The sequence below is a fragment of the Diceros bicornis genome, chromosome 1, assembly GCF_020826845.1.
Source record: "Diceros bicornis minor isolate mBicDic1 chromosome 1, mDicBic1.mat.cur, whole genome shotgun sequence".
Classification (NCBI taxonomy): domain Eukaryota; kingdom Metazoa; phylum Chordata; class Mammalia; order Perissodactyla; family Rhinocerotidae; genus Diceros; species Diceros bicornis.
The window spans coordinates 71,126,221-71,152,189 of record NC_080740.1 but is presented as its reverse complement, the minus strand read 5'-3'; the positions used below and the strand labels follow the sequence as shown (position 1 = coordinate 71,152,189).

At 49.2% G+C, this 25,969-nt stretch overlaps 1 protein-coding gene across 6 annotated transcripts in view; it reads right to left on the bottom strand.

Annotated features, from left to right (window-relative positions):
* LARP1 (La ribonucleoprotein 1, translational regulator) overlaps positions 1 to 25,969 on the bottom strand; it is an 81,998-nt gene that overhangs the window by 42,223 nt on the left and 13,806 nt on the right. For 3 of the 6 annotated variants that reach the window (XM_058544649.1, XM_058544657.1, XM_058544664.1), the window contains exon 1: positions 12,931 to 13,612. The exons of 1 other annotated variant lie outside the window; for it this stretch is intronic. In XM_058544649.1, coding sequence (XP_058400632.1) covers positions 12,931 to 13,366 — 436 coding nt within the window. In that variant the 5' untranslated portion in view covers positions 13,367 to 13,612. Of the gene's footprint in view, positions 1 to 12,930; positions 13,615 to 25,969 lie in introns of those variants that run through there. 2 more of the 6 variants (XM_058544653.1, XM_058544642.1) reach the window with 2 other exon arrangements.

Sequence of the window (25,969 nt, the reverse complement as noted above, 5' to 3'; positions counted from 1 at the left end):
AGGCAGGGCCCATGTCCCCTTCCCTTCATTCTCGGCAGGATCTGTAACCTCTATCAACATTAATATGGTAAACGTGATGTTGTGCTGAGGCCCAGGACCTTAGAATACTGACAGCATCTACTTCCTGTCTCTTGGACACTCTGGGAGCCCTAAGACATCAGGTAGTAAGTCCTACTACTCTGAAACCACCATGCTGGACAGAGCACCTGAAGACACTCCAGTTCCAGCTCAACTCAGCATTCCAGCCATCCCTGCCAAGGTACCAAACATGGAAGTGAAGCTGTAGTGGGCCCTCCAGACAGGACACCTGCCACCTCTATCACTGCCATAATGAAAACAAGAATTGCCCGGCTGAGCCCTGTCCAAATCCTGACACATAAATCAGTGAAAACAGTTGTCTTTTTATGCTAAGTTTTGGGGTGATTTGTTAGGCAGCAATAGATAACCAGAACTACCTTGTTGGTTTACAGCATCTCCCCACTAGAATGTAAACTATGAGGCCCCTTCTGTCTTGTTTCCATCAGTATTCCCACGGTCTGACACTCAGTAGGTTACTCAAATAAATGTGTTAAACGAATGGTTTTCACTTTGGTGGCAGCCAACTTAGTTCCTTTTACACAAAAGATGGGCTCAAGCCCCAGTGCTTCTCTAGATAAGCCTGAGGACTCAGAGTACTCAGACAGTCTCCTGAGACAGGTCAGCTTCCCTTCCACTGAGCTGGCTGATACCTTGATCTTGGCCTCCACCAGACCTAGGTTCTATATCTCAAGGCCAGAGGGGGGTTCTCAGCAACCACCCAATCTAACCAGGTACAGGATGTCAGAATCTTCTCAATAACATTCCTGCTAAGAGATGGGCCACCATTGTTTGCACACTGCTGAGGGCACTCACAACCTTCTGGGGGAAGATCATCCTAGCTCAGCATTTCCCAGAAGCCTAGGACAGCATCCCCCATGCCTAGACAGAAGAATCCCACAGCCTTGGCCAAGCTCTCGGGGATGACACTCTGAAGCTGGTCCAATCAGGAGGGGGAAAGCAATCCCCATTAAATGACAACTGTCTCAACAAACTGCAGTCTTTGTGGGAAAGGAACTTGAAAGCTCTTCTGGCCCAACCACCTTCATTTAGGAAGCCCGAAGAGGTTCGGTAACTTGCCCAAGGTATCCTAGCAAGTGAGCCAAACAGCTGGGACTAGAAGGCTGGTCTTGTTTTCCTGCCCAGAGTTCTCTACCCTACCCTACAGGGCTCACACCAACAACTGTGTGAGGAGCAGGCCTGCCTCAGAGAAGCTCTCTCCAGTATGTGTTGCCCCCAGAAAGAATCCAATGCTCCAATGAGCCTTAGTTCCATTGCCCAAATAGCAGGACCATGATGCACAAGGCCTCTAGCTAGAATCTTTTCTCTTTCTACCCTCAGACATTACATTTGCCCTAGCTGCTCTTACACCTACAGGGTGTTAGAGCTGCAAGTGGCCTTAGAGATTGAGATCAAAGAATGGTATACCTGCTTCACAGATGGGAGGAGGAGGGTAAAAGCTCACTAGGGCCTAATAGAACCCAGTTTCCCTGGCAAGCCTATCCCTTAGCTCTCAGGCAGCTTTCTACTGCTGCTCTGGGGCCTCAGGTCACAATGCCCAGTGGTGTCCTGTCTCCCCATCACACCCACTCTCCCTCAAAGAGGCAGTCCCCTCTATGGACTGCTAATTCCTGTTCTAGGCCTAAAAGTCTTCCCCATCCTCTCCTCTCACTCTTCTCCCATAAGGATGCTCCTCAGCTTGTGGGCTAGATAGATTGTTGTCTTCTCTCCTTTGTATGATAAAACATAAGAAGTGCAGGCCGACAGGCCTCATGCTGGCATCCTCGTCTAAAGAGGGCTAAGTCCTGCCATTGGACAGCAGTCACAAAGGAACAGAGGCGCAGCGTGGCCAGGTCATCTCACTTTTTTTTTTCCATAACAGCTTTATTGATATAATTCACATATCACGCTATTCACCCATTTAAAGTATACAATTCAACGGGTTTTTTGGGAATATTCAGTGTCTGACTTTTTAAAGAGAAGCTGCAAATCTCCAGGCTTCCAGATAAGTTTTCTTGATTTTAAAATATAGGTGATTACTTTAAATTGTTTTGTTTTGTTTTTGTGTGTGTGTGTGCGTGAGGAAGATCAGCCCTGTGCTAACATCTGCCAATCCTCCTCTTTTTTTGCTGAGGAAGACTGGCCCTGGGCTAACATCCGTGCCCATCTTCCTCTACTTTATGTGGGACACCGCCACAGCATGGCTTGCCAAGCAGTGCGTCAGCGCGCGCCCAGGATCCGAACCTGCGAACCCCAGGCCACGGCAGCGGAGCGCGCTTAACCACTTGCGCCACTGGGCCACCCCTTTAGTTTTTAAATGCAAGGCCAATCAAAACATGGCAGTAGGCTAGATTGGGCCTGAAGAGGTAAGGTGCAGGAGGGCCCACTTGTGACTTCTGCCTTTTAGGATATAAGCCCCATGTGTCTTGTTAACCCCTGAATTCCAGGGCCTAACACCTAACAAGCAACCCAAAATTTCTGAATGAACAAATCTAGGAAGTGCTTTGCCAATTTGCAGCTTCAGAGCCCTACAGCAAATCACCATCCAAAGTGTTTAAATATTATCATTATGTTAGGAATTCAGTACCTCCAGTGGCAGCTGAATCCATTTGGGGGGACTGTTGAAAGTTACTATTCAACTGGAGCCAAATCCTACTGACCCTCCGCCTCCCACCTGCCATCACAGCTTCACCCACAGGGCCACATGAAGCAGGTCTATTCAAATGCTCTATTTCAGAACAACTAGCATTTCCACCCACCTCCAGCTTTGATTCTCTGGGCAAAATAATCCTAGCTCCTTCAACCATTCCCTCCTCACAGAAAGGTGCATGAGTCTGGGTGAGCAGCCTCCTGTGTGCTCTTGATTTCCTGTCTCCCTCCCGCATTCCCCAGAAGCAGCATCTAGCCTCCCACACCCAACCTTGCTCTTACTGTGTCCAAACTACCCCTACACTCAGCTCCACTTTGGGCATAAACCCAAACCAGGCTGTTCCATCCACATAATTGGTCTCCTTCATATCGCTGTTAATAGGTACACAGAACAGGAGAAACAGAGAGACCTGCGCTCTCCCAAACAAACCCAAAGCTGCAGAAAGACACCAAAGGTGGAGTGGGAGGGTTTCACGGCAACGCACCTGAGCCCCTCTCTCCCTGACTTCCTTCCGCTAGGGTACTGCCAAGTGTCACCATGTTGGGCTTCTCACCACAGCTACTTCTCCCAGCCTCCAGTGATTCTTTGAACTCCACCACGGAGCTGCATGACAGCCTAGGGTAGAGTCAGAAGAGCTGGCTCTAAGAGGTATGGGCTGCCTTCCTGTGTATGCTCAGGACGGAACAGGAGGGATCAAGGGGCAGAGGACTCAGGAAGACAGAGGAAGGCTGGCTTTAGCACCTGACCTCCACTAGCAAACTGAAGACTCAGGTCAAATTCCAGGCCTCAAAAGAGGCACTACCCCATTCTACTTCTTCTTCCAGAGGTGGAGTGAAAACAGAACCAGAGGGGGAGCCAAGAGACTTGGCTTCAAGTCTCAGCCTTGCTTTGACCTGACTGTGATCTTCAGCAACTCCTATTTCTTTTCTGGGCCTGAAGTACCTAACCTGTAAATGAGTTTAGATTCAGTGACCTCCGGGGTCCCTTCCAGCTCTCAACACTCCTTCCTCCCTAAAAAGAAGGAAAGGAAATCCAAGCCCCTGAGGGCACAGCAATGGGAACAGAGTTGACAACTGGGCATTGGGCTGGGCAAACCCGACTCTCCATAGCCCAGCATTCTCAGGAACTCACTACAGCAGCCTATCAATGGGCAAATGCAAACCCACTGTTCTCAGCACAGGTGTAAAAACAGCTTAATTCAGCTGAGGGGAGGTGGTTCTGATGGGAAGGAAATCTTGTGCACCTGGCTATCTGTGGAAAATCCAGCAGAGCCCAGCTGCAGTGGCTGGTGGCAGGCAGAGCCTAGAAGTCCTGCCACATGGGTATCTCCCCTGGTAGAGGTGGGGAATGTCACCTGGAAGCCTGTCCCCCTGCCTTTACTTCCAAGGTCTCCTCTTCCTGCCTAGCCAGCTGCAGCAGGGGCCAGCAGGCTGGTGGCTATAACCTCAAACATGAGCTCAGCCTACGCCAGTCCATCAGCGATTGCACTGCTTCTGGCAACTGAGATGCATTCCAGCTAATCTGGCCTTCTGAAAGATCAGAGAAATCCCATAAACCAGAGCCTCTCCCTACCCCTAAAGGATGACAGCTGGTAACTGCTCAAGACCTCCCCTTCAGGAACGACTTGGAAGTCTGCTCTCTTTTGTAATCTGGGAATCTTGCCCCAATGGATCAGATAGGAAACCCCAAACCATCTATTCTTAGAGGTTCTGCCACGTGGCCAGAGTAATCTTTCAAAAGGAAAAATCTGACCATGCCACTCCCTCACTTAAAATCTTCAATGGCTCCCCAGTGCCTTCCAGTTAAAATCAAAATTTACCTTTCGCGTCATCTACACTACAGCCACAGGGAATTACTCAGTTCCCTGAACCCCAGGGCCTATCCTAAACAAAGAATGAGCTCTCTTTCCAGGCCTTTTCTCAGGTAACTCCTACCCATCCCTCCCATTTCAGCTTAGCCACTGCCTGTTCCAGAAAGACTTCTCTGACTTAGATTGAATTAGGTGCCCCACTGCACTCCCCAAGAGTCTCATATTTTTCTCACACAGCACCTTCCATATTGGAACGTGTGCTCCTTGCCAACAGAAATTTTTATTATTTACTGTGGTATCCTCTATGCCAGACTCAAAATGTGCTGAAAGATGCTGTCAAAGCATGAAATTCATCCATTCATTCACTAATTAAATGTTCAGCGAGCTGCCTACTATGTGCCAGCCATGTTGTAGGTGCTGTGGATACAACAGTAGTCCAATACCAAAGTCCTGACCCAATGGTGATGAGTAGCTAGAAAGATGAAGCAGGGTAAGAGGGATGGGAATACAGAGTATGGGGTGCAGGCTTGCTATTTTATATAGGGTGGCCTGGGAAGGCCTCTCCATCACAGTGATATTTGAACAGGAACCTGAAGAAAGTGAGGGTGTGAGCCAAGTGGCTATCTGGGGAAGAGCATTCCAGAACAAAAGCCCTGAAGCAGGAGAGTGCACCAGGAAAAGCAAGGGCCAATGTTGTTGGAAGGGAAAAGTGAAAGATGAGGTCAGAGCCCGGGAGTAAGGGGTGGTACAGGGAGCCAGATCAAGCATCGTCTTAGAGGATACTAAGGACTCTGGATTTTACTCCGCTGGAAGAAGTCATGAGAGGATTTTCAGCAAGAGTGACAGGAGACCAGTCAGGAGGCTGCTGCAACAGTCTAGGTGAGAAGCAATGGTGTGTGGACCAGGCTAGAAACAAAGGAGGTGGTAAGACGCATTTAGCTTTGGACGAAGTTTTTAGGAACAAAAAGGATGTAGTGGTAAATCAGATGTAAGGTGACAGAGAAAGAGCAGTGGCAGGACGACCCCAAGGTTTTTAGTCTGGGCAATTAGAAAGATAGAGTTGCTTTTTAACCCCTCCTGCTTCTCACTTTCCTCATCTGTGAAGTGGGGATAAAAAGAACACCTGCTGAGCAGATTACACGGGCTAGAACAGGTAAGGCACCCAGTACACGGTAACTATGGCATCACTATTACTTATCTCGGGGTTATCAGGAGCTTCAGTAAGCTAGTGTACGTGAAAAGGAGAGCAAAAACTCTACAGAGCCCAGGGCGGCCCATTCATCCAGATGGCTCCTGGCCACTGTGGGATTTCAGCTCTTCTGAGAAGCTTGTAACTTCAATTTTTTTTTTTTTTTTTTAGATTTTTTGTTTATTCATTTTTTTCCCCCCAAAGCCCCAGTAGATAGTTGTATGTCATAGGTTCACATCCTTCTAGTTGCTGTACGTGGGACTCGGCCTCGCGTTGGACGGAGAAGTGGTGCCTTGGGGCGTGCCCGGGATCCGAACCCGGGCTGCCAGCACCAGAGCACGCGCACTTAACCGCTAAGCCACGGAGCCGGCCCCTGTAACTTCACTTTAAAGCAGGGAAGAGAAAAGTCTACCTCGAGTTGCTGGAATGTATGTCTGGAGGGTAAGGCAGTTACCCCAACAAGTCTGGAGGGTTATTAGAAAGCGCCCTGTAAACAAGGCCTCTCATGAAGGGGTCATCTGGGTTTACTAACAGTTCCTCAGACTGAGACGGGGAAGCCCCTCACCAAACATGACAGATGTATCCGGCTGGCTTTACAGAAGTCATCAATAAAGGCCCACACTCTTCACCCCCACACCTAGGGCTTTGCCAGTCTGAAGTCACAGCCAAAAGAAAGGTACCGTGGCAAGACTGTGGGAAAATCCCTCAGGGAGACACCCTAGGTTATCTGCCACAAGAAGACGGCCAGTGGGTCCTCATAACTATTACAAATAACGCTACCTGAAAACAAAGCTAACTCCTGATTAGCCATCTTCACTTAGGAAAGGCATGGATAACCCGTCAGAATGGGTAATTACTTCAAACTACATATTTGGCTTTGGAATGCACCTTCTGGAATATAAACCACTTATATCTGTGTGGGACATTTTAACTCATGAACTGAGCTACCCCATACTTGATATCAATTTGATCCTCAAAACCACCTCAGCACAGAGGTTAGTCCCATTCTGCGACTAAGAAAAACAGAGGTTAGGCAAGCTGTCTAAAGTCACAAAGTGAGAGAAGAGAGAAGTACTCTACTCATGCTCTGATTTAAATCCCATCACCTACTCCCTTTGCTCCTTCACCCCACTATTTCCTATACTTTCATTAGCCAGGTATCAAAACTTATTTCCTTTCATAAACCCCCACCAAGGCAAGGCTGTCCTCTCTCCTGGCTACTCCCTTGGGTCACTCTGGACCAGTCAGAGAGGTTTGTGAGCCTGGACTGAGGCACCTGTGAGCCCTCTCGAGGCCCCAACACCCTAATTACGGCTTTGAGCTTGTCTTGGATTTTGTAAACAGGGGCACTCCCATCTGCCAAGCTCTCCATTTTAGAGGTTTCTGTGGTTTCAGGCCCACTCCTCCTCCTCTCCCTACCCACCTCCCAAAGGGAGGGAATGGGTGCTGACTAACAGCTCTGAAATGCCTACTCTAGCCTAGGTTCCACTGCAGACAGGGGTGGGTCAGCCAAGAGATTCTGCTCCTCAGGAGGTTCAGGGTTCAAGACTGCTGAGACTACCCGCCACCCCCAAAGGCCTGGCACCATCTCCTAAGCAGCTCTCCTTACCCAGCAGGCACTCACTTCCCGTTCGTGTAAAACTCAAACTCCAGGCCCAGAAGGAGAAGAGGCAGGCGAGCTGAAGGTTCCCGGTGAAGGCCTCCCTCTCTCTCCCCTTCAGAGGGTGCCCTAATTGTGAGCTTTCTTTAGAAGAGGAGAAAGTGAGTTCAACTACAGGAAAACAGCTTTAAGCCCTCATTTATGGAGGCTCACCTAGCAGTTCTTAGCCAGAGGTGCACAACTTAAACAGTTACGGAGTTTAAAACACACAAAAAATAATCGATACCATTATCACCCCTGACAATTTCTTAATATAATCTAAACTGATCAGATTTCCTCCATCACCAAAACGTCTTCTTATAAATGCTTTGTTCAAATCAGGATCCAAACAAGATCCACACAATGCATTTGATTTCTGTCTCAATCTTTTTCATCTATAACAGTTCCCTTCTTAAAAAATGTCATTTACTGATAATTTGTCCTATATAATTTCTCACATTCAGAAACTGGATAACTGCTACCTCACGGTCAATCAATTTGTTCCTCTATCCCCACAGATCTAAGGTTCTGTTAGTTTGGGTTCAATTTTTATTGGGGGGGGGATTTTCACAGACAGTGCCAGGTACTTTCTATTACTGCACTGTGAGGCACAGACTGACTGGTTGCTCCACAACGTCTGATACACACCCCGAACGATCAGCCTAGGCTCCTGAAGCCAGAAGAGTCTCTCCAGCCCTCACAGAGCTCGGGTTCAAAACTGGAATTCTTAACCAGTATGGCAGATATAAACATACACATATAAAAAGCTCTGCTTTGGTTTCTCTTTCATGGGGAGGAGGTTTACTGAAAAAAGTGTTATTGATACCAAAAAAACTTAAGACATTTAGATCTAACCCAATTCCCTCATTTTACAGATGAAGAAAGAGAGACACAGAGAAAGGAGGGGGGGGTTGCTGGTGATTACAAAGCTGGTCACCAGCAGAATCAGAAGTGGAATGAACACTCCTAATAATGGTGATCATTACGAAAATTTTTAAATAGCAATATTAAATAGGTAGCACTTATTAGATGCTCTGTGCCTAGAACGATGCTAAGCGCTTTATAAACATTATCTTCTTTAATTCTCACGACCCTCTGAAATAGTAATTATCATTATTCTCATTTTGAGGATGAGGTTAACAGTGGCTGAGAGAGGCTGAGTAGTTCACCCAAGATCGCACAGCAAGTGAGATGCAAAGCTGGATACATACAAATATTGAACCATTACGTTGTACACGTGAAACTAATATAATGTTTTATGTCAATTAGACCTTAATTACAAAAAAAAAGCAGCAGCAGCAAAAGAAGACACAAAGCTGAGACTCAAAAGTGCAGACTACATGATTCCAGGGCAGCACTCTTCCACCTAGTCCACTCCTTGTCGCGGGGAAGGAAGCGGCCAGGGTCTGAAGTAGCTCAGATGCTATGAGGTCTTCACAGTGAAGCCTGATGCCCCTAATCCACACAGATGCCCCACCTAGTGCAACCCAGGGGAACCTGGGGAAGGGTCCAAACCTAGCAAGGACAGTAGAGAAGGAGAATGAAGGTTTATGCGGTGCCAGTTCAGTGGGGCGGAGGACCCCTGGGATTGCTATGGGTTAGCTGAGATTATAACCCTTATTTTTGTGCCATCAGTTAGCTGCACTTCAAAGGGACACATAAAAAAGTGATGCCCAGGGGCCAGGCCCATGGCTTAGCGGTTAAGTGCGTGCGCTCCGCTACTGGCGGCCCGGGTTCGGCTCCTGGGCGTGCACCGACGCACCACTTGTCTGGCCGTGCTGAGGCGGCATCCTACATATAGCAACTAGAGGGATGTGCAACTATGGTGTACAACTATCTACTGGGGCCTTGGGGAGAAAAGGGGATACAAAAGGAGGAGGATTGGCAATAGATATTAGCTCAGGGCCGGTCTTCCTCAGCAAAAAGAGGAGGATTGGCATGGATGTTAGCTCAGGGCTGATCTTCCTCGCAAAAAAAAAGTGATGCCCAGAACATAAACACTCAAGTCTCAGACCCTACCCCCAACTTTCTTTTGAAGAGAAATCAAGAAAAACACTACAGCACTGGTTAGTTTTCTTACTCCACAAAGTTAGAGGTGCTGCACAACCAACCCACCGATTCCTCCTGCTGGGGTGCGTGGAAGTTTGTGGCGATGATACCCTCAAGTCTCAACCTACTGCATGCACCAGCCACAGCACACTTTGAGTTCAGTGAGACCGGCCTTTCCCCCACAGCCCTGAGAGCACATGTGCACTCTCCCCAAAGGTAATCTGCACGAAAGGCAAATAAACAAAAACTTATTTTTAAAACATTCCAAAGCAAAAATAGCCAATTCTTTAGGTCACGAACCCTTAAGATCATCCATACTAAGCCCTTCACATCTGTGGATAACCAAAAGTCCATTTTTAAGGATATGGATCCTATATATTTCATGGAAAACTGATTTAATACCAGAAAAGGAAAGTACTGCATTCTCCAACCCCCTTGTTTCACAGGTGGAGAAAACGGAGACCCAGAAAAAGTCCCAGAAAGTCCCATAGTCTTAGTCTCCCAGACATGGTATAACAGCTACCACACGCCAGGCATTGGGCTACACGCTTTACACGTATTATTACAGTGAATACTCACAACAGCTCCATGAGGCAGATAAATCATAATTTAATCCCTATTATACAAATCGCGAAACTGAGGCACAGAATGGTTAAGTAACTTGCCCAAGGAGGCATACCTAGTAAGTGTTACTGCTGGCATTTGAACCTACACAGTTTTGACCCCAGAACCTTTGTTATATATTTCTTCTTTAAAGTAAGAGGTCCTGCCTCTCTCATACTTAGAGAGTTGTGTCCAGGATAAGGAGAAAATTTTTAACATTTTCAAAATATTCTCAGGGAGGGAAATACAAAAAGCTAAAATACAAATCCCAAGACTACAAAACTACAAATGTAAGATGTGGAAGCTTAAACCAGAATACCCACAAGAAAGAGGGGATACCGAAAACCATCTTTTATTACTAGTTACTGCATGTGTCCCTTAAAGAACTAAAACACTATCATCTGAGCCAGAAGGAGGGCTAAAAATAGGCATTTGCAACAAGCTTTGGAAAGCTTTTAGCTTGCTTATGAGGCACTCATTTCTGAAGACTCCCAAAAACATATGCATCACAGCACACAAAAAGTCCCAAGACCACACTGCCACTCCACTGGTGTCCCACTTAAACTTGTCCAAACTGCAAAAAAAAATCAGGGCTGGAAAAGCATCTTAGCAATCCATGCAGACTCCAAAGAAAGGGCCACCATCTAACCTTACCAGACAGACGATTCAATCACAAAATTCTCCCTCAAAAAGCATCCAAGCTCTAACAACAGGCTTAAACACAAAAGCCTCTAGATTAATTCAGAGTCTGTCAAAGATCATGCCACAGATTCAAAACCAATGAGTACACAAGACACTTTCTTGCCTTAAGATTCCAGAAAAACAAGAACAGCAAATCTACCCAACTCAGAATTTTGCTTTCGGCACTTAAAGCAATCTTAGCTTCTCCACTCAGAGGGAAAGGCGAGATGCCAGCCAAGCTGTCTACTTCCCAAGATCAATAACCCCAGTGATGCAACCTATCAAGGGCCCCTGAACTTGCCCAAAATACCAGCTCAGGCACCCAATACCACCTGATGTCATGGCTGATCTAAAACCCACAAGGCAGGTTCACCATTAGCTAAGCAGCAGCGGCACCAGGGTGAGTAGCCCCATTTAAACTTCTGAGGAGTGCCCTCTCCCGGGGATGATTACACCCCTTTTGAGTTTAAAGAGGGGTGAAGGACCAAAGCGTGTCTTAAAGCTGCCTTCCCTCCCTCTGTGGGTGGATCAGGAGGGATATGCAAGAAAATGGAGGTTTCAGCACTGCCCTTTGCATAAGGAAGGGAGAGGGGGGAAGAAGGGAGAGCAGAAGGAAGAGAACACGGTTTGAGGTACTATTAGTAAACCCGAAATGTCCCCTCCTCCAAATGAAGCAACCTTAAAAGAAATAAAAATTGCAACATGCCATTTTCAGAATTGGCTATTCTGGTTTCCCTCGGACTACCAGTGATTCTGCTTCCTTGAATGGGAAGGCATTAAGCTCCCCCTTCAACTTGCCCCATTTTGATGGTTTAAACCAGTCAGCCTCAACTAGCGACTGAAGAAGGGGAGGACTACTGAAAAAGCACTAGGGCTATGGCCACATGCCATCATTGTAGCTACAAGCCGGTTTTGATACTGGCCCACTTCAAAAAGACCCAAAACCGAAGAATCCAGACCTACTGGGCCTCTATGGGCCGGCCAAGGGACGAGCGAGGGCGCCGAGGGTCTAGTCTCGGCAATGGGAGGCCGAGACAAGCCTCCATATTCTGCACCCCCTCGCCCCCCACGCTGACACGGCTCCGCCGGGATTTCCTGCACCCCACCTCTCCCAAGGGACCGGGTCGAAAAGAACCAAGACGACGAGGACCGAGAGGGAGGGCTCGGGGAGCGCCGGCCGGCGGTCACATGCCGCTCCCCGCGCGGGGAGGCACCACGTTGTCCCGGCTGCGGAGGAATGCCGGGAAGAGGGCACGCGCACTCACACTCGCGCACACGCACAGCCCCGGCCGCGCCGCGCCGCCCGCCCGCACCCGCCTTCCACCCCCAGCGCCGCGGCGGGCGCCGAACGCAGAGGCCCAGCGGCCGCGAGCGGCCCGCGGCCCGGCGGCGCGGCGCATGGCGCCCAACTGTCACCCGCCCGCCCAGGCCGGCCACTCCCTCCCCCGCCGCCACACGCCCCTCGTGTCGCCGCATGCCCCCTCACCCGCCTCACATTTTCCGCCAACCCCCCAACTGGATCCCCCACACACTCGCCATCCGGTTCCCTCTCAAGGCGGAAGGTCCCCAGGATCGCGGAGGGAAACTACCGAATTCAATGACACGTTGGGTTTCCTCTTCTGCCCATTCTCCCCGTAACCGACCCCTCAACCCGTCGCCAATGGCGACTCTACCGCCAAATATCACCTACTAGAGAACAAAACTTGTTAACTTTTAAACCCTGCATCCGTGTGGTCGGTATGAACTCATCGCCGGGCGCGCTGCTGCCCATGACATATGCTCATTAAACGTTTACAACATGGGGACGATCACAAAGCTACCAAAACGGGGAGCGTGGGGCGGGGTGGGAAGAGGGGGCTTCCCGAGGAAGGTTTAGGCCAGAAACCGTCTCTCCCCCCGACACGCGGTGGGGGGAAGAGAGCCCTTTTCACCGAAACCAGCAGCCACCCTCTCCCGGTAGGGGCGGTAGGCCCGGACCACGCCGTTGCCCACTAACCGCTGCGGCCCAGGCGGCGGCCGTGGCCTCCCAGAGGCCGGGCCCTCCAGCAGGGGCAGGTTCCCGAGAGCGTCGGGGGGGAGGGCACAGCGACCCGAATGAGCCAGGAGGCAACAAAAAAATCCCGAGTCACCACAACCAGCGGCGGACCCCTGGGCCCTGGAGGCCGCTGGGGGAGGGGACACCCATGTCCCCGGAAGAGGCCCCCGCAACCAGGATAACAAGCAGGGAGACCCACCTGGAGGGGACTGTCCGTTCACGGTGGCCAGGACCGGCGGCAGCGCGTTCTTAGTCCACGGGTTCACCTTGGGCGGAGGGGCCTCCACGAAGTCTCGGCGCCCGGCGCCCGCGGCTCCGGCCGCTCCTCCGCCAGCGCCCGGCTCGCCGCCGCCCTCCTCCCCGTCGCTGACGGCCAGGCTCTCGGCGCCGGGCGGCTGCGGCGGCCGCGGGCTCTCGCGCTCCAGCTGCCCGATGCCCTCCTTGTGTGGCTTGACGCAGGGCGGCCGAGGTCTCCGGGCGCCGCCGTCCGGCTCCCCCCCTCCAACGTCGTTCGCCCCGGGCTCGCCCTTGCCCTCGGGCGGCGGCGGCGGCTTCTTCCTCACCAGCCCCCCGTGTTCTTCGGCCTGCAGGAGCGGGGCGCCCCCCGGCAGCAGCGGCTCCACCTGAGTGGCCATCTGCGCGCCCGCCCCCCCGGAGAAGCCGGGCGCGCCCGAGGCTGCCTCCCCCGCCTCGAACTTGGCTCTCAGAGCGCCCGCGACGCCTTCCTCCGGGGCGCTGGGGCCCAGTCCCTGCGGAGAACGGTCGGGGTTCACGCTAGGCGCGGCCCCGCTCTCGGTCGGATGCAGCCGCCGTAAATCCGAGGCCCGCTGGCGGGGCGGGGGGGGGAGGAAGGCCCCCCACTCTGCGGTCCAGGCCTCCTCGGCGCGCGTCCCCCCCCGCCCGTTCCTCGCAAGGCGCCCCCACCCCGAGCCTGGCAGGCTTCTCGTCCCGTCCCTCCCGCCCCCCCGCCCCGGGGGCGGCCCGGGCTTCCCGGCTCGGGGGCTGCAGCAATATGGATGGACGGGGGAGCGGCGCGGCGAGCCGAGCAGACCACGCGATCCGCGGCAGGCGGCGGGCGGGCGCGCGCCTCGCGACGCGGCGGGCGAGGGGAGGGGACGGCGCCGCGGGGGCGCGCCCGCTGGTCGGCCCCTGGCGACGGGCGGGCGGGCGAAGGCGGCGGGAGCGCGCGCGCATGGTCTCGCGGTCCCGCCCCTCGCCCCGCCCCTCGCCTCCGATTCCTCGGAGCATCTCCCGGGCTGGGGGGTGAGGGGTGCTCAGACCGGACGGGGGCGAGCACGTGCCTGATGCAATTCGGGAGGCGGGGGCGATGAGGGGGGCATGAGAGATGGGGGGGTAAAGAGGGGGAGGTGTCTTAAAGGGCCAGCGCGTGAGAGCGGTCGCAGGTGGAGCACATGGGAACGAGCCACGCGGCCGGCCGGGCCTGCTCGCGCTCTTGAGGTTGGGTGAGCCAGATTCGGGAGAAGGAGCCATTAATGCCACCCCCCATATACAGGATGATGGAGGGGGTGCCCATCCACCCCAAGGACGCGCCGACGCCACCAGCTCCCTGGCGCCCTGCGGGCCTGGCCCCTCCAGGCCCCGCCCGGGTGACCTTGGGCGAGCCGCCCTCACCTCCGCGGGTTGTGCTCGGCTCCTCCCCGCCGGCCCCGGCCCGCACACTGACCGGAGATGTGTTCGACGCCCGGCCCGGAAGTTGGGCCCTTAACCCTTAGGGGCAGCGGGCTCCTAGGAAGTGGGTACGGAATTACCAACAGCCCCCAATCCGGCCAAGCCCCCCGAAACCGAGTGTTTATGGGCAGGAAATATCTTTTCTTACAAGTGGATTTCGTTTTTTCTGAAGAGTTGCTTTGGGCAGAGTTGAACCAACACCGGATTGGGACTCCGGATATCTCAGATTTTATCCTGGCCCTGGCCCTGCCCCTTACGCACTCTGCAGCCGTGGCTTCCTCAATGGGCCTCAGTTTCCCTATTGTAAAATGAAGGAGTGGTGTATGACAGTGATTTCAAACTTTAGTGCAGATTCAGTTCAATAAATATTTACTGACCACGGGGGCCTGCAGGGTTCTAGGAAGCAGGGCGAGGGGGTGGGATTTGGCAATAAACCAGGTTAACAAGGTCCCTGTCCTCATGAAATTTACATTCTAAGATGGAGAAAGAGACAATAAACTAAGTGATAAGCAAGTGTTTGTCTAGTATCTAGGAAGACAGTAAGTACTACAGTAATAGGTTAGACTAGATCAGCTACTTTAGTTTGAATGAGGGAAAACCTTGAGCACAGATTCCAAAGCATTTGGAATCAGGCACTTCTGGGACTGGACCCAGAAATCTGCATGTCTAACAAGCCCCCTGGGTGCTTACCCACCAGGTGGTCCCACACTGCACTTGGAGAAGTCCTAGCCTCTGACTGGCTGTGATCCCACCTGCTCAAGACATAACAGCCTGGAATGTTGTCCATCTCCAGAGCAAGGATTAGAACACACGACCTGCTGGATAGAGGAGAGGACTTACTGGAAAGCCTCTTGAAACTGCCCTACAGGGCAAGGCTGGTTGTAGGGTTGTCATAACCAGGACTACTGGGGAGAGGTGCTGGTGGGGACAGCCAGGCAATCTGATGTCTAGTCCCAACATTTCTGTATCTTGTAAGTCAGCCTCCGCACCTGGCCAGCTCTGCACACTTCCCTGGGCCCCCTTTCCTAGTGCAAAAATGGGGGTAAATTATGCCTGACTTGCTTCTACCCTTCCAGCTTTTGTGGAGTCAGGTGAGACAATGTTAGTCAAAGTCGTGTGTAAATTACAGAGGCTGAGGCCAGTGCTTCAAAAGAGGTACGAAGGAAGGTAATGACTAAGGGGATCTCAATGGATTTAAGCAGGATTCTTCATAATTGTGTTATATACACTCCTAATCAGATGGTAAATTATTGTACCTTGCCACTGGAATGCACTATTTTTTATTACATATATTGATAAATATTTCCTGGAGAGATTATTCACACTGGACCTTCTCTGAACTTTGTTAATAGGGGACATAATGGTCATTGTTGGTCATTCTTTTCTGTATTCCTGTAATTGAAGGTAGAAGGCAGAGGTGCCCCCATACAACTTGTGAGGGGACCAGGGCTCTGCGTGGACATGTAACTGGTTCACCCTACCCAGCAGTCTGAGCTGAACAAGCACCACCAGGCCCTGCTGATGGAGGCTGGAGGAGCACTGGGATCTGCACACCCTGGTCCTGCCCTGCCCTGCCCCAGAGAGGGGCTCCTAAACACCAGTGTGCCATTTTACAGATGGGCAAACTGGGGCCAGAGAAGGTAAGAGACCTGCATAAGACCTGAGGCTGTTAGAGCTGGAAAAAGGAATCTTAATGATTATTCAAGCTCCTTGTTTTGCAGATGAGGACAGTGAGGTTCAGAGAAGTGAAGTTACTTAATCACGGTCACACAGCTTCTTCAAGGCAGAGCCAGGTCTCATACTCGAATCTCCTGATCCCAAATCCAGTTGCTTTTTCTACATAAAACAATGGAACTTGGATTTGGATTCAGGTTTGTTTCATTCCTGACCCACTATGGCATTCCATATGCATGTGTTCAGTTCTAAATATTAATAATGACCAAATAGTTAAGCTTAGCTACTTTTATTGAGTAGCTACTATATGCTAGGTTTTGTGAGAAATACTTGACATTTACTATCTCATTTAATCCTCAAAATAACCCAATGAGATAGGTATTAATTCTTTCCGCAAATATCTGTTGAGTCCCTGCCATGTGCGAGGTACCAGGCTAGGCCCTGAGCTGTTATTATCATGAATTACAAAGGAAAGCAATTGAAGTTCAGAAAAGAAAGTGAGGTGGGTGCTTGGGGTCACAGGCAGCCCCTAACTGTCAGAGTGGGCCTTTTCAGAGCAGTCTAACTCTCTAGACCTTGTTCTTACCCACCACACCATACTGTAAGGCCTACCTCTCTTCCCTCCATTGCCATATCCACAAGTATTTATGGAGAACCCATCAAATACACAGGCCTAGGGAAGATACTAAAAAAGTTGAATCCAGTCTCTCCAAAAGGTAAACTCTAATTGGGGAGACCAAGTAATTAAGCCATAGGTGACCTCAGGCCAAAAAAAGAGGTAAGACAAGATAGGCTTTAGGCAAAAAGAGACAAGGATCAGACTAACTTGCACTGTGCCCAGGGCTTCAACACATCATGTGCTTAAAACTCGAAGACACATAGAGTGAGAAAATCAAACTTAAAAAATAAAAATTATAATGTGGGTCCAAATACCTATTTGTAATTAATTATGTGCTTGTTTGCTCCTGGTGCTCACAACTTCCTAAAGAGAGACAGAGGAGGCCAAATAAGGAACTAGAGAGCCAGGAGACCTGGTTTATAATGGGGGTGCCATCTCTGGCTTTGCTGAAAGACTTTGGGCAGCCTCCTTCTTGGGCTTCCATTTCATCATTCACAAAATGGGAAGCATAATACCTGCCCACCTAACTTATGAGTGTGAAGAAAGATACAATCTCCATGAAACTATTCTTTCTGGGGGGCATAGGTAAAAGGGGGGGATGGTCCCTTGAGTTATCTGTGCTTATTAGGAAGGTAAGTGTAACACACTTGGTTGTGCAGTTTTATTCCTCTTTGAGTTTGATTTTCCAAAGGACTGTGTTTCTGGAAGAATGTGGGCTGTATCACTTATCTTCCTCTGATATCAGGGGCTCCCGGGCGTGGTGAGGCCTCTTTATACTGACATGGAGGAGTGGACAGAGTTAGCAAGGGAGGGGCCTTGGCCAAAACAAACAGTGCCAGCTGGGGAGTGTTTTTCCAAACCCTGATGACTCTCGGGCCTTCTGGCACATGCCAAGAAATTTCCTTCACTTCACGGGAGGAGGCTCAGCCTCCATCTCCTCTTGTGAAGTAGATGCAAACAATAGTTAACGTGTAAGGGGTTGGGGGTAAGGAGTAGGATAGGGTACTGACTGTCCTCATAATACCTGGTTAAGTCCCAGGGCAACCCTTTTCTGTAAGCATGATTATCCCCATTTTACAGATGAGGAAGTAGGCTCAGAGGCAGCCCAAGCCGCCCCAGGGGGTTGATAAAAGAGAAGGATGGATTTGCAAGGAAGAAGGTCTGATAGAGAATTAACACATTCACCACTCTGAGTTAGACAGGCACCATCGCAGCCTCTTCCTCCTCCATTCTACGTATGCAGCCTCTTCCCCTAGCCCCACTACCCTCCCTGGCCTTCCTGCACTTCTCAAATCTGTCTCACAGTGGGCTTCCCCACCAATTGTTCCCCTCCCTGCGACAAAGCCTACCGAAGCCTACAGCATTGCCTGAGCCAGCTCTCTGACTCTTTGATGGACTTTGATGGGCCCTATCTCTGCTTAAAATCTCTACATTCACACCCCTTCCTGTCCTGCTGCCTTCCAGCCCACACTCCAGCAACAGTGGATCACTCACCGTTTCTTACATTTGATAGATATTTATTAAACAACTTACAGTGTGCCAGGCACTGCCCAGGCCCTGGACATGGAGAGGTGAGCAAGACATACATCTTCCTCGCCTTCAGGAAGCTCCCTGTCTAATCTGCCCTTGACCCCATGTTTTCCTGCCTCAACTCATGTTATTTCTCTCCCTGTGACATAGCTGTTCATAGTGACGTCCTGAGTGTGAATCCCAGCTCAACCATCTAGTGACTTTGGGCAAACATTTAACCTCTCTCTAAGCCTCCGTTTCCCCATCTGTAAATTGAGGATAGTAATACTACTTATCTCCAGAGAGCTTCAGTGAGCCTTAAATGAGATAATGTATGTAATTTAATAGCACAATGCCTGGTACATAGTATGTGCTGAGTAAATATTACCTTTCATTACTTTATGATTGCCAATAATGCCTTTCCATTTCCCCTTGTCCAGAATTCTACTTGTCCTTAAAGGCTCAGCACAAAGTGACAGCTTCTTCACAAAATCTTGATTAATCTCCACAGCTAGAGTAGTTTTCTCCCCACTCTTAACTCCTAATGGCAATATTCCTAAAGCGTATAGTATTTTTTACTTTCTTTCTACTCTCAGTTGTGGTTACTTATGGGTATGCCTTATCTTCTATCTAGATTATAATGTGTTTCTTGAAGGCAGGGACTGTACCCCATCCTTCTTAGTGTCCCCTGTAGTAATCATCACTGATTCCTTGTACACAGCAGGCCTTCAGTCTGTTTTCCTGACAAAGGAATGAATGAATGAATGAATGCAGGATTACACCTGATCCCGTCAATGTTTTGGTAACTAGAGCAACACTGTCAAGGGTCAAGTGCTAAATTTTATATATTTATATTTATAAAAGATATATTTTATATATTATATATGTATATAATATGTGATGTATATAATAGATGATAAATAATGTATATAATATATTATAATAAATTTATATACACAAATTATATATATATACTTTTAAATGATAAAATATAAAAACGAAGTGTGCTAACTTTAGCAAACAGAAAAACTTTTTAAGTCTAGCAAAGCAAAACTTACATATAAGCCCACAACCCAGAGGCAATCACTGGCAACATCTTGGTGCATTTTCTTCTAGTCTTTTTTCTCTGTATATTTTACATAATTGAGATCCTGTTGCACATTCAGCAGTTTTATTTTTTGCTTTTTCCCCACCCTTAACTCTGTATTATGAGCGATGTCTCCACATCATGTCAAATCCCCTCCTTGCAGTCACAGTGTCATCTATTGAGCACGTATGGTATGCCTCATCTCACAGCAGCCCACCTTCTATGTGTATTACACTGCATTTCCCAAAGGGCTTTCATGGAACCAGGACAGACATGATTGTCCCCAGTTGACAGCTAAAGAACTGAGCCCCACAGAAGTTCAGTGACTTGCTCCAGGATGGCAGGGCAGCAGAATCAAGATCAGAACCCTAGGTCTCACCCCTTCCGTTCCAGACCCCTATACCACACCACAAGAGACACAGAAAACACACACACAGAATGCAACTCCCCCCCACCCGCCCCCACTTAGACAGACACAGGTAACCACGTTTAAACATTCCAGGGTCAAGAAACATCCAAGTTCATGGAGACAAGTGCAAATCAGCAGCCACAGTGAAGGCAGGAGGCAGTTTTCCTGGCAACGTGACCATAACTAGCCACAAGCACTGAGCTCCAGGACAGAAGGGCCCTGACCTAGGGACTGGGATGGAAACATAAAGAGCGAGACGTGTTCTCTGTCCTGGGGAACAAAACTCCCTACACCAGCACGCTGTTCTCGTCACAGGCCACTCGCCTGTCCTTTACCTATGGCGCAGAAAAAAGGGCAAAGGGTTTGGGGTCAAAAGAGTTAGGTTCAAGCTCAGATTTGCCCACTTCCTAGCTTTGTGACATCAGGCAAGCTACTTCACTTCTCTGAGCTTCAGTGTTTCCATCTATAAAATACAGGAAAGGGAAATACTTGCGTGATAAAATTCATTAAGCCTTTGAGAACATTAAATGAACCAGTATTTGTGAAAGGGTTTTATAGTCCCAGTGCTGCCTCCCACCAGCTCTGTAACCTTGGGCAAGTTCCTTCGTCCCTCTCTGCCTCGGTTTTCTCATCTGTACAATCGAGATGATAACAGCACCTACCTCTTAGGGTTATTGTGAAGAGTAAGTGAGTTGATACATGTGAAGCGTTTAGAACAGTGCCTGACAAACAGTAAGTGCTGAATAAATGTCCACTCTTATTATAAAGTGGGTAGTGATTGTTGGCATAGAGTCAAGAGAAACATTCTTCAAATCCCACGAAGGAAACAGAACGAGTGTTACCCTAATGTATAGATGAGGAAACTGAGGCTCAGAAAGATGAGGTGTTTATCAGGAGTCTCAATGCTAACTGGTGGCAGGTCCAGGACTTCTAAAGATTCCAAATGCAATAATGCCTTCTCCCTCGAAATCATATTCTAGCTGTTGCAAACTGGCAGCCCTCTGGCCAATTTCAGCCCACAGGCATGTTTTATTTGGCCCACACAGTATTTTTTTTTAATTGAACTTAACTGTGATTAGATGGACCCAGCACACCCCTCCTCTGGTGAGCCCCAGGCCCCACCCCTCCTCTGGTGTTTGTTACTCCCAGCCAACTACCCTCATTTAGATTCCTGCACAGGCTGATGCCATGTCAGTCACTAAACACATGATACAGACAAGTTCAGGAGACTAAAGGGGAGGCAGAGAGGAGCACAGGCCAGAGGGACAGGGAAGAGGTAGTCAGGGAAGCCTTCCTGGAGGTGGCTGTACTTGAGTTAGGATGTAACATTGGGGAGTGGGATTTGTCCAGATTCAAAGGAAGGGCAGGGAGTAGGGCAGATTGCTTTAGCATTTGGTGACCTTCAGGGATGTTGACGAGTTTCCCTGCCAAGGCTTCCCCAGGCCTCTTCCTTGGTGAGGAGAGGAGAGGAAAGACAGGAGCTACCCTTTATCTCAGATAAAGGGCCAGAAGATCCAGTCAACAGGCATTGTCAGTGTTTGTTGATTAATTGATCTGTGTCATCATCCCTGAGGACTCAGCACTGTGCGAGGCACCTAGAGGGAGACGTGATCACATGAGCCCAAGTGTGAGCAATGGCCTCTGCCTTCAAAGATAACAATAGCAAGAATAATAATGAGATAATGGCAGGGGCTGTGGACAGGGGATTTGTTCTCAGGGTGGCACTTCCCAAGGAGTATTCCCCAGAATGTGAATAGATAGTCCATCAAGATGGATTGCATCCTCTAATCATTTGGGGAAACTGGGTTAAGCAATGTTAAGTGAGTGTTTTGCTGTAGGAGGTCTCAGGGCCTTTACCATTCATGGTGAATCTCTAAGAAGGAGGTAGTGATTGCAGCATTCCCCAAACTCATGTGATATAGGGCAAATCTGAGACTGGTATTCCGTGGAACCCCCTTTGAGAAACACTGACTCAGGTGTGCCAAGGCGCCTCCCTTTTGCTGGGGCTATACCAGATGGGCGGGATGTAGGAAGAGGTCTGCCTTCCAGTTCTGGCTCTACTGCTACTTCCTATGGAACATAGAAAATTCTCTCTTCTTCTCTGGACTTCAGTTTTCCCATTTTTAAAAGAGTCTGCATGTTCTGCAAGTTTCTTCCCATCCTAGCAGTCTTGATAACAGTTTTTAACGTTTCATACCTCTGTGGCAAAGAGGATGAGTGCTGGTAACAGGAATGGAGTGGGGAAAGGCTGTGGCAAGCTGATGAGGCTGCCTGACTGCCTGTCCCAGCAACAGGCACTGGATCAGAGAGGTTTGCCAATTCCCATGGAGTCCCACAGCACTTGAGTCTCTAGATCTGTGACACATGGTAGGAAGAGGGAACATCAAATAATGTTAGTGGCCTAATTCCCTAATGTGGGTAAAGTGCACAGAGATCACTGATAAAGACAAGGAATAGCTGGGCTCGTTTTGTGTGGGTGGCACTGCCTGGTATGTTTTCTACAAGCCCCTAAGGTGATAGGGCTCCCAGGGAGCCCATCACCCGGGAAAAGCAGGAATGTTACAGCAGGTCTGCCACTCTCCTGCAAAAAACCCTCCAATAACTTCGTGTTGCAAGGAGAATAAACTCCAGACCTCCTCTCCCCTCCGCCCACAGGACGACCTGTGCTCCAGACTCCATCCACTTCCGACGTCCCCTCTCTGCTCCTCTCCCCTGTCCTCGTCATGTGCCAGCTCCTCAAACACATGGAGCTCATCCCAGCCTGGGGGCTCTAGGGCACAGAGTTCCCACCACCTGGAACACATCCCCCCAACACACACACACACACACACACACACACACACCATACACTTTTCCTCCTTCAAGCCTCAGCTTAAATGGCCCCTTCTCAGAGAGACCTCCCTTGACCAACTTGGCTGGAGTACTCCATGTTCTTTGTAGCACAGATCACAATCTCTGATTTTACATGTTTACCTGCTTTTTGCCCATTTCCTCTACTAATGTATAAACTCTGTGAGACTGGAACTTGTGGCTATTTTGTTCACCCTTAGTATTCCCAGTCCCAAGCACAGTGCTTGGCACAGGAGGCACTTAATATTTTCTTGAATAAATGCTGTGTAGCCTCTGGCAATTTGCTTCCCCTCTCTGGGCCTCTGTAGCCCCACATGTGAAGTGCAGTGGTTGGATGAGGTGCTGCTGAGAGCACTTGGCACTCTGACTGTGGTTCTGTGACTAACATCTGGGCCTCAGGCTGGGGAGTGAGCCTGGCGTGTTGCATCTCCACAGCACTGCACACTGTGCACTGATTTAATCACACAGCACACATCCTGTAATTTAGCGTTCTGCTGTCCCTCCCTTCCAGTCCCTGGGCTGAGGACCACACTGTCAGATTTCCAGGATGATCCACGCACAGCCACCTGTTCTCCCAGCTCACTGATCCAGTGCCCACGAGGAGAGGATGGTTAGCAGGCAGGACGGGCTACAAAAGGATGTTCAGTCTGGAAGCCCAGGGGCTGCGAGGACTTGTCACTGTTCTGAACTGAAAGACTGGAATCTTTGAGAGATTTCACCAACTCCTATAATCTCTGGTTAGAAGGAACCAAGGATGCTTGGTCCGGACCTCTGTCTTAAGCCTAGCTGCCCTCTAAACGTTGTTCGGTAGTGATCATCATCACCTTGACTTCATTTGAAGTGTGCAGAATGGGGCCTCAACCGCCTCTCAGGGCTGCTCATCTCGCCAATGATCGGCTTTGTTTAGGAAGTTCTTTAATCAGCAGCATATAGCGAAGGGCCTGGGTGGAATCCCAGCTCTGCAACCTACTTGCTGTGTGAGCTTGAGCAAGCTGTGAACGCTCTCTGTGCCTCCATTTCCTTTTCCATAAAACAGGGAGAACCCTTGTTGGGCTGTTGGGAGAATTACAAGAGTTAATACCTAGTGGGAGGGCAGTAAATGCCTGTTACTGTTAGCTGCTACCTATGAGTGTTCTTATTATTATTGTTTTTAGATCTTCTTGGACTCTGTTCTCTAGGTGAGCTGGTTGGTTTGCAAAAGAGACAGTGGGGCTCAGCCCAAAGACACAGGGCTGAGAATTCAGAGGGGTGGGCTCACTGGGAGTTGAGAATATTCATGTCATCTTTCCAGGCCTCAGGACCCTCGCCTGAAAAAAGGAGAGAGAATGACCCCTGTCCCGCTTCCCGCCATAGAGCTGATGTGTAGACCAAATGAGAAACGGACAAGGAGGCCTTAAAAAGGAGAAAAGGCTACAAAATTGTGAGGGATTCATCTTATTCTGTTGAGGAAGCCCTTTCCTCTTTTAACAACGCACATTAGCTTCCAAACAGCAAAACAGCTAAACTCAACCTATTTGGCAAGCACTGTGTTTTTGGTACTTGTAGTGAATTTGAAGCTAATCCCTTCTGAATTTTCTTTCATTAATGTACCGGAATAAACAAATTTGAGAAGTGTTTATTTACAAGCATTTGGTACATTCCTACAGGATGCAGGGCTTGGTTTGGCTGATTTCTGCCATCTTTGTTTATTGTTAAAATTATTGATTATTTCTTCAGTTTCTCCTCTTCGGGAGTTTGACTGGAAGGATCCAGGTGAGGTGCATTCGCTTTGCAAATGTCCACAGGACACAGTAGCTCTGCATACTTTCGGGAAGTCTTGTGTGACCTTTGCTCAGTACTTGTCATGTCGTGTGGACCCACAGCTGGAGGAGCTCCTGGAGTTACCCTTCTCATTGTACAGACCAGAAACCCGGGCCCAGAGAGGGGACGGCACTTGCCCAAATCATGCAGCTGGTTAATGGCAGAGGCTTGACTAGGTAACCGGGTCTCTTGAGTCCAGACTCCATACTCTTGCCAGCAGGTCTATGGAATCTTGCAGTTTCTCTAAATTAGCTATTGTGTATCAAAATCTTGTAGTTCACAGGGGTTTACGTTTGTCAAAACTCATTGAACTGCACACTTAAAATCTGTACAGCACATTGTTTAAAGTTTAACTCAATTAAAAAATGATAAAACGGTATGGCAGAGTCCTATTTCATGAGGGGGTCAGCGTCTAAGGTCGGCATTTAGGACAAAAATAAGGTATATTCTAAAGGGCTCAGGAAAAGCTCTCAGGAAGGCAGCACATTGGAGCCAGCATAGTCTCTCAGACAGTGTTTCTTCGGGTGTTGTAACAGCCCCGTTTCTTCAGAGGGTCCAGATTAGATGCTGGCTGGCGGGTAGGGGTCAGCTTATGAGAAAAAGAATGTATCTCCACAATAGGGGGATATTGCACATGTGGGAACTAAGACTGCTAAGAGAATGGCGGCTTGTAGTATCACACCACACACACACACACACACACACACACACAGAGCTCCCTGAGCAGGTTCCTGGAACAGGTTAACTGAGGGCCTGGAGCTGGAGACAAGAATCTGCGAGTTCCTGGGACCCAGCATGTGAGTGAATCAGGGGAATTTCATGGCCTCTGAGGGGGAGGGCTGAGGGGAAGGAGGTCAGAGCAGAGCCGGAAAGCTGGAACAATGGAGAACACCTCATTCAAGAAGAGAACCAGGGAAGGGAGAAGAGATAAAAACCTGGAGGAGATCAAAGACAGAGACGTTTGGAGTTAGCTTGCTTTTTGAGAATGAAGCAGCAAGTACCAAGGGTTGACCTACTAATAATTGTCCTTTGGTAAGTAAACACCCCAAAATTTGGAGTGATGGTGGTGGGGGGGACGCTAATCCACAAAGCAGAATATGTTTACTGAGATTAAATTTGATAACTTTCAGAACAGTTTGTTAGTCATTTATATGTAAAAAGGAAGATTCCATGCTTCTTGGTATCAAAAGTGTTTGTTCTTTTGAGGATTTTAAACACTCCCCCTAGAACTGTGTTAAAACAATACCTTTGTTCACCTCACACCTGTTAGGATTGGCTGCTATCAAAAAAAAACAAGAAAAAAAGAAAGAAAAGAAAAGAACAAGTGTTGGCAAGGGTGTGGAGAAATTGGAACTCTTGTACACTGTTGGTGGGAATGTAAAATGGTGCAACTGCTATGGAAAACAGTATGTCGCTTCCTCAAAAAATTAAAAATAGAACTACCATATGATCCAGCAATCCCACTTCTGGGTATATATCCAAAGGAATTGAAAGCAGGGTCTTGAAGAGATATTAGCACTCCCATGTTCACAGCAGCAATATTCACAATAGCCAAGAGGTAGAAACAACCCAGATGTCCATCAATGGATGAATGCATAAAC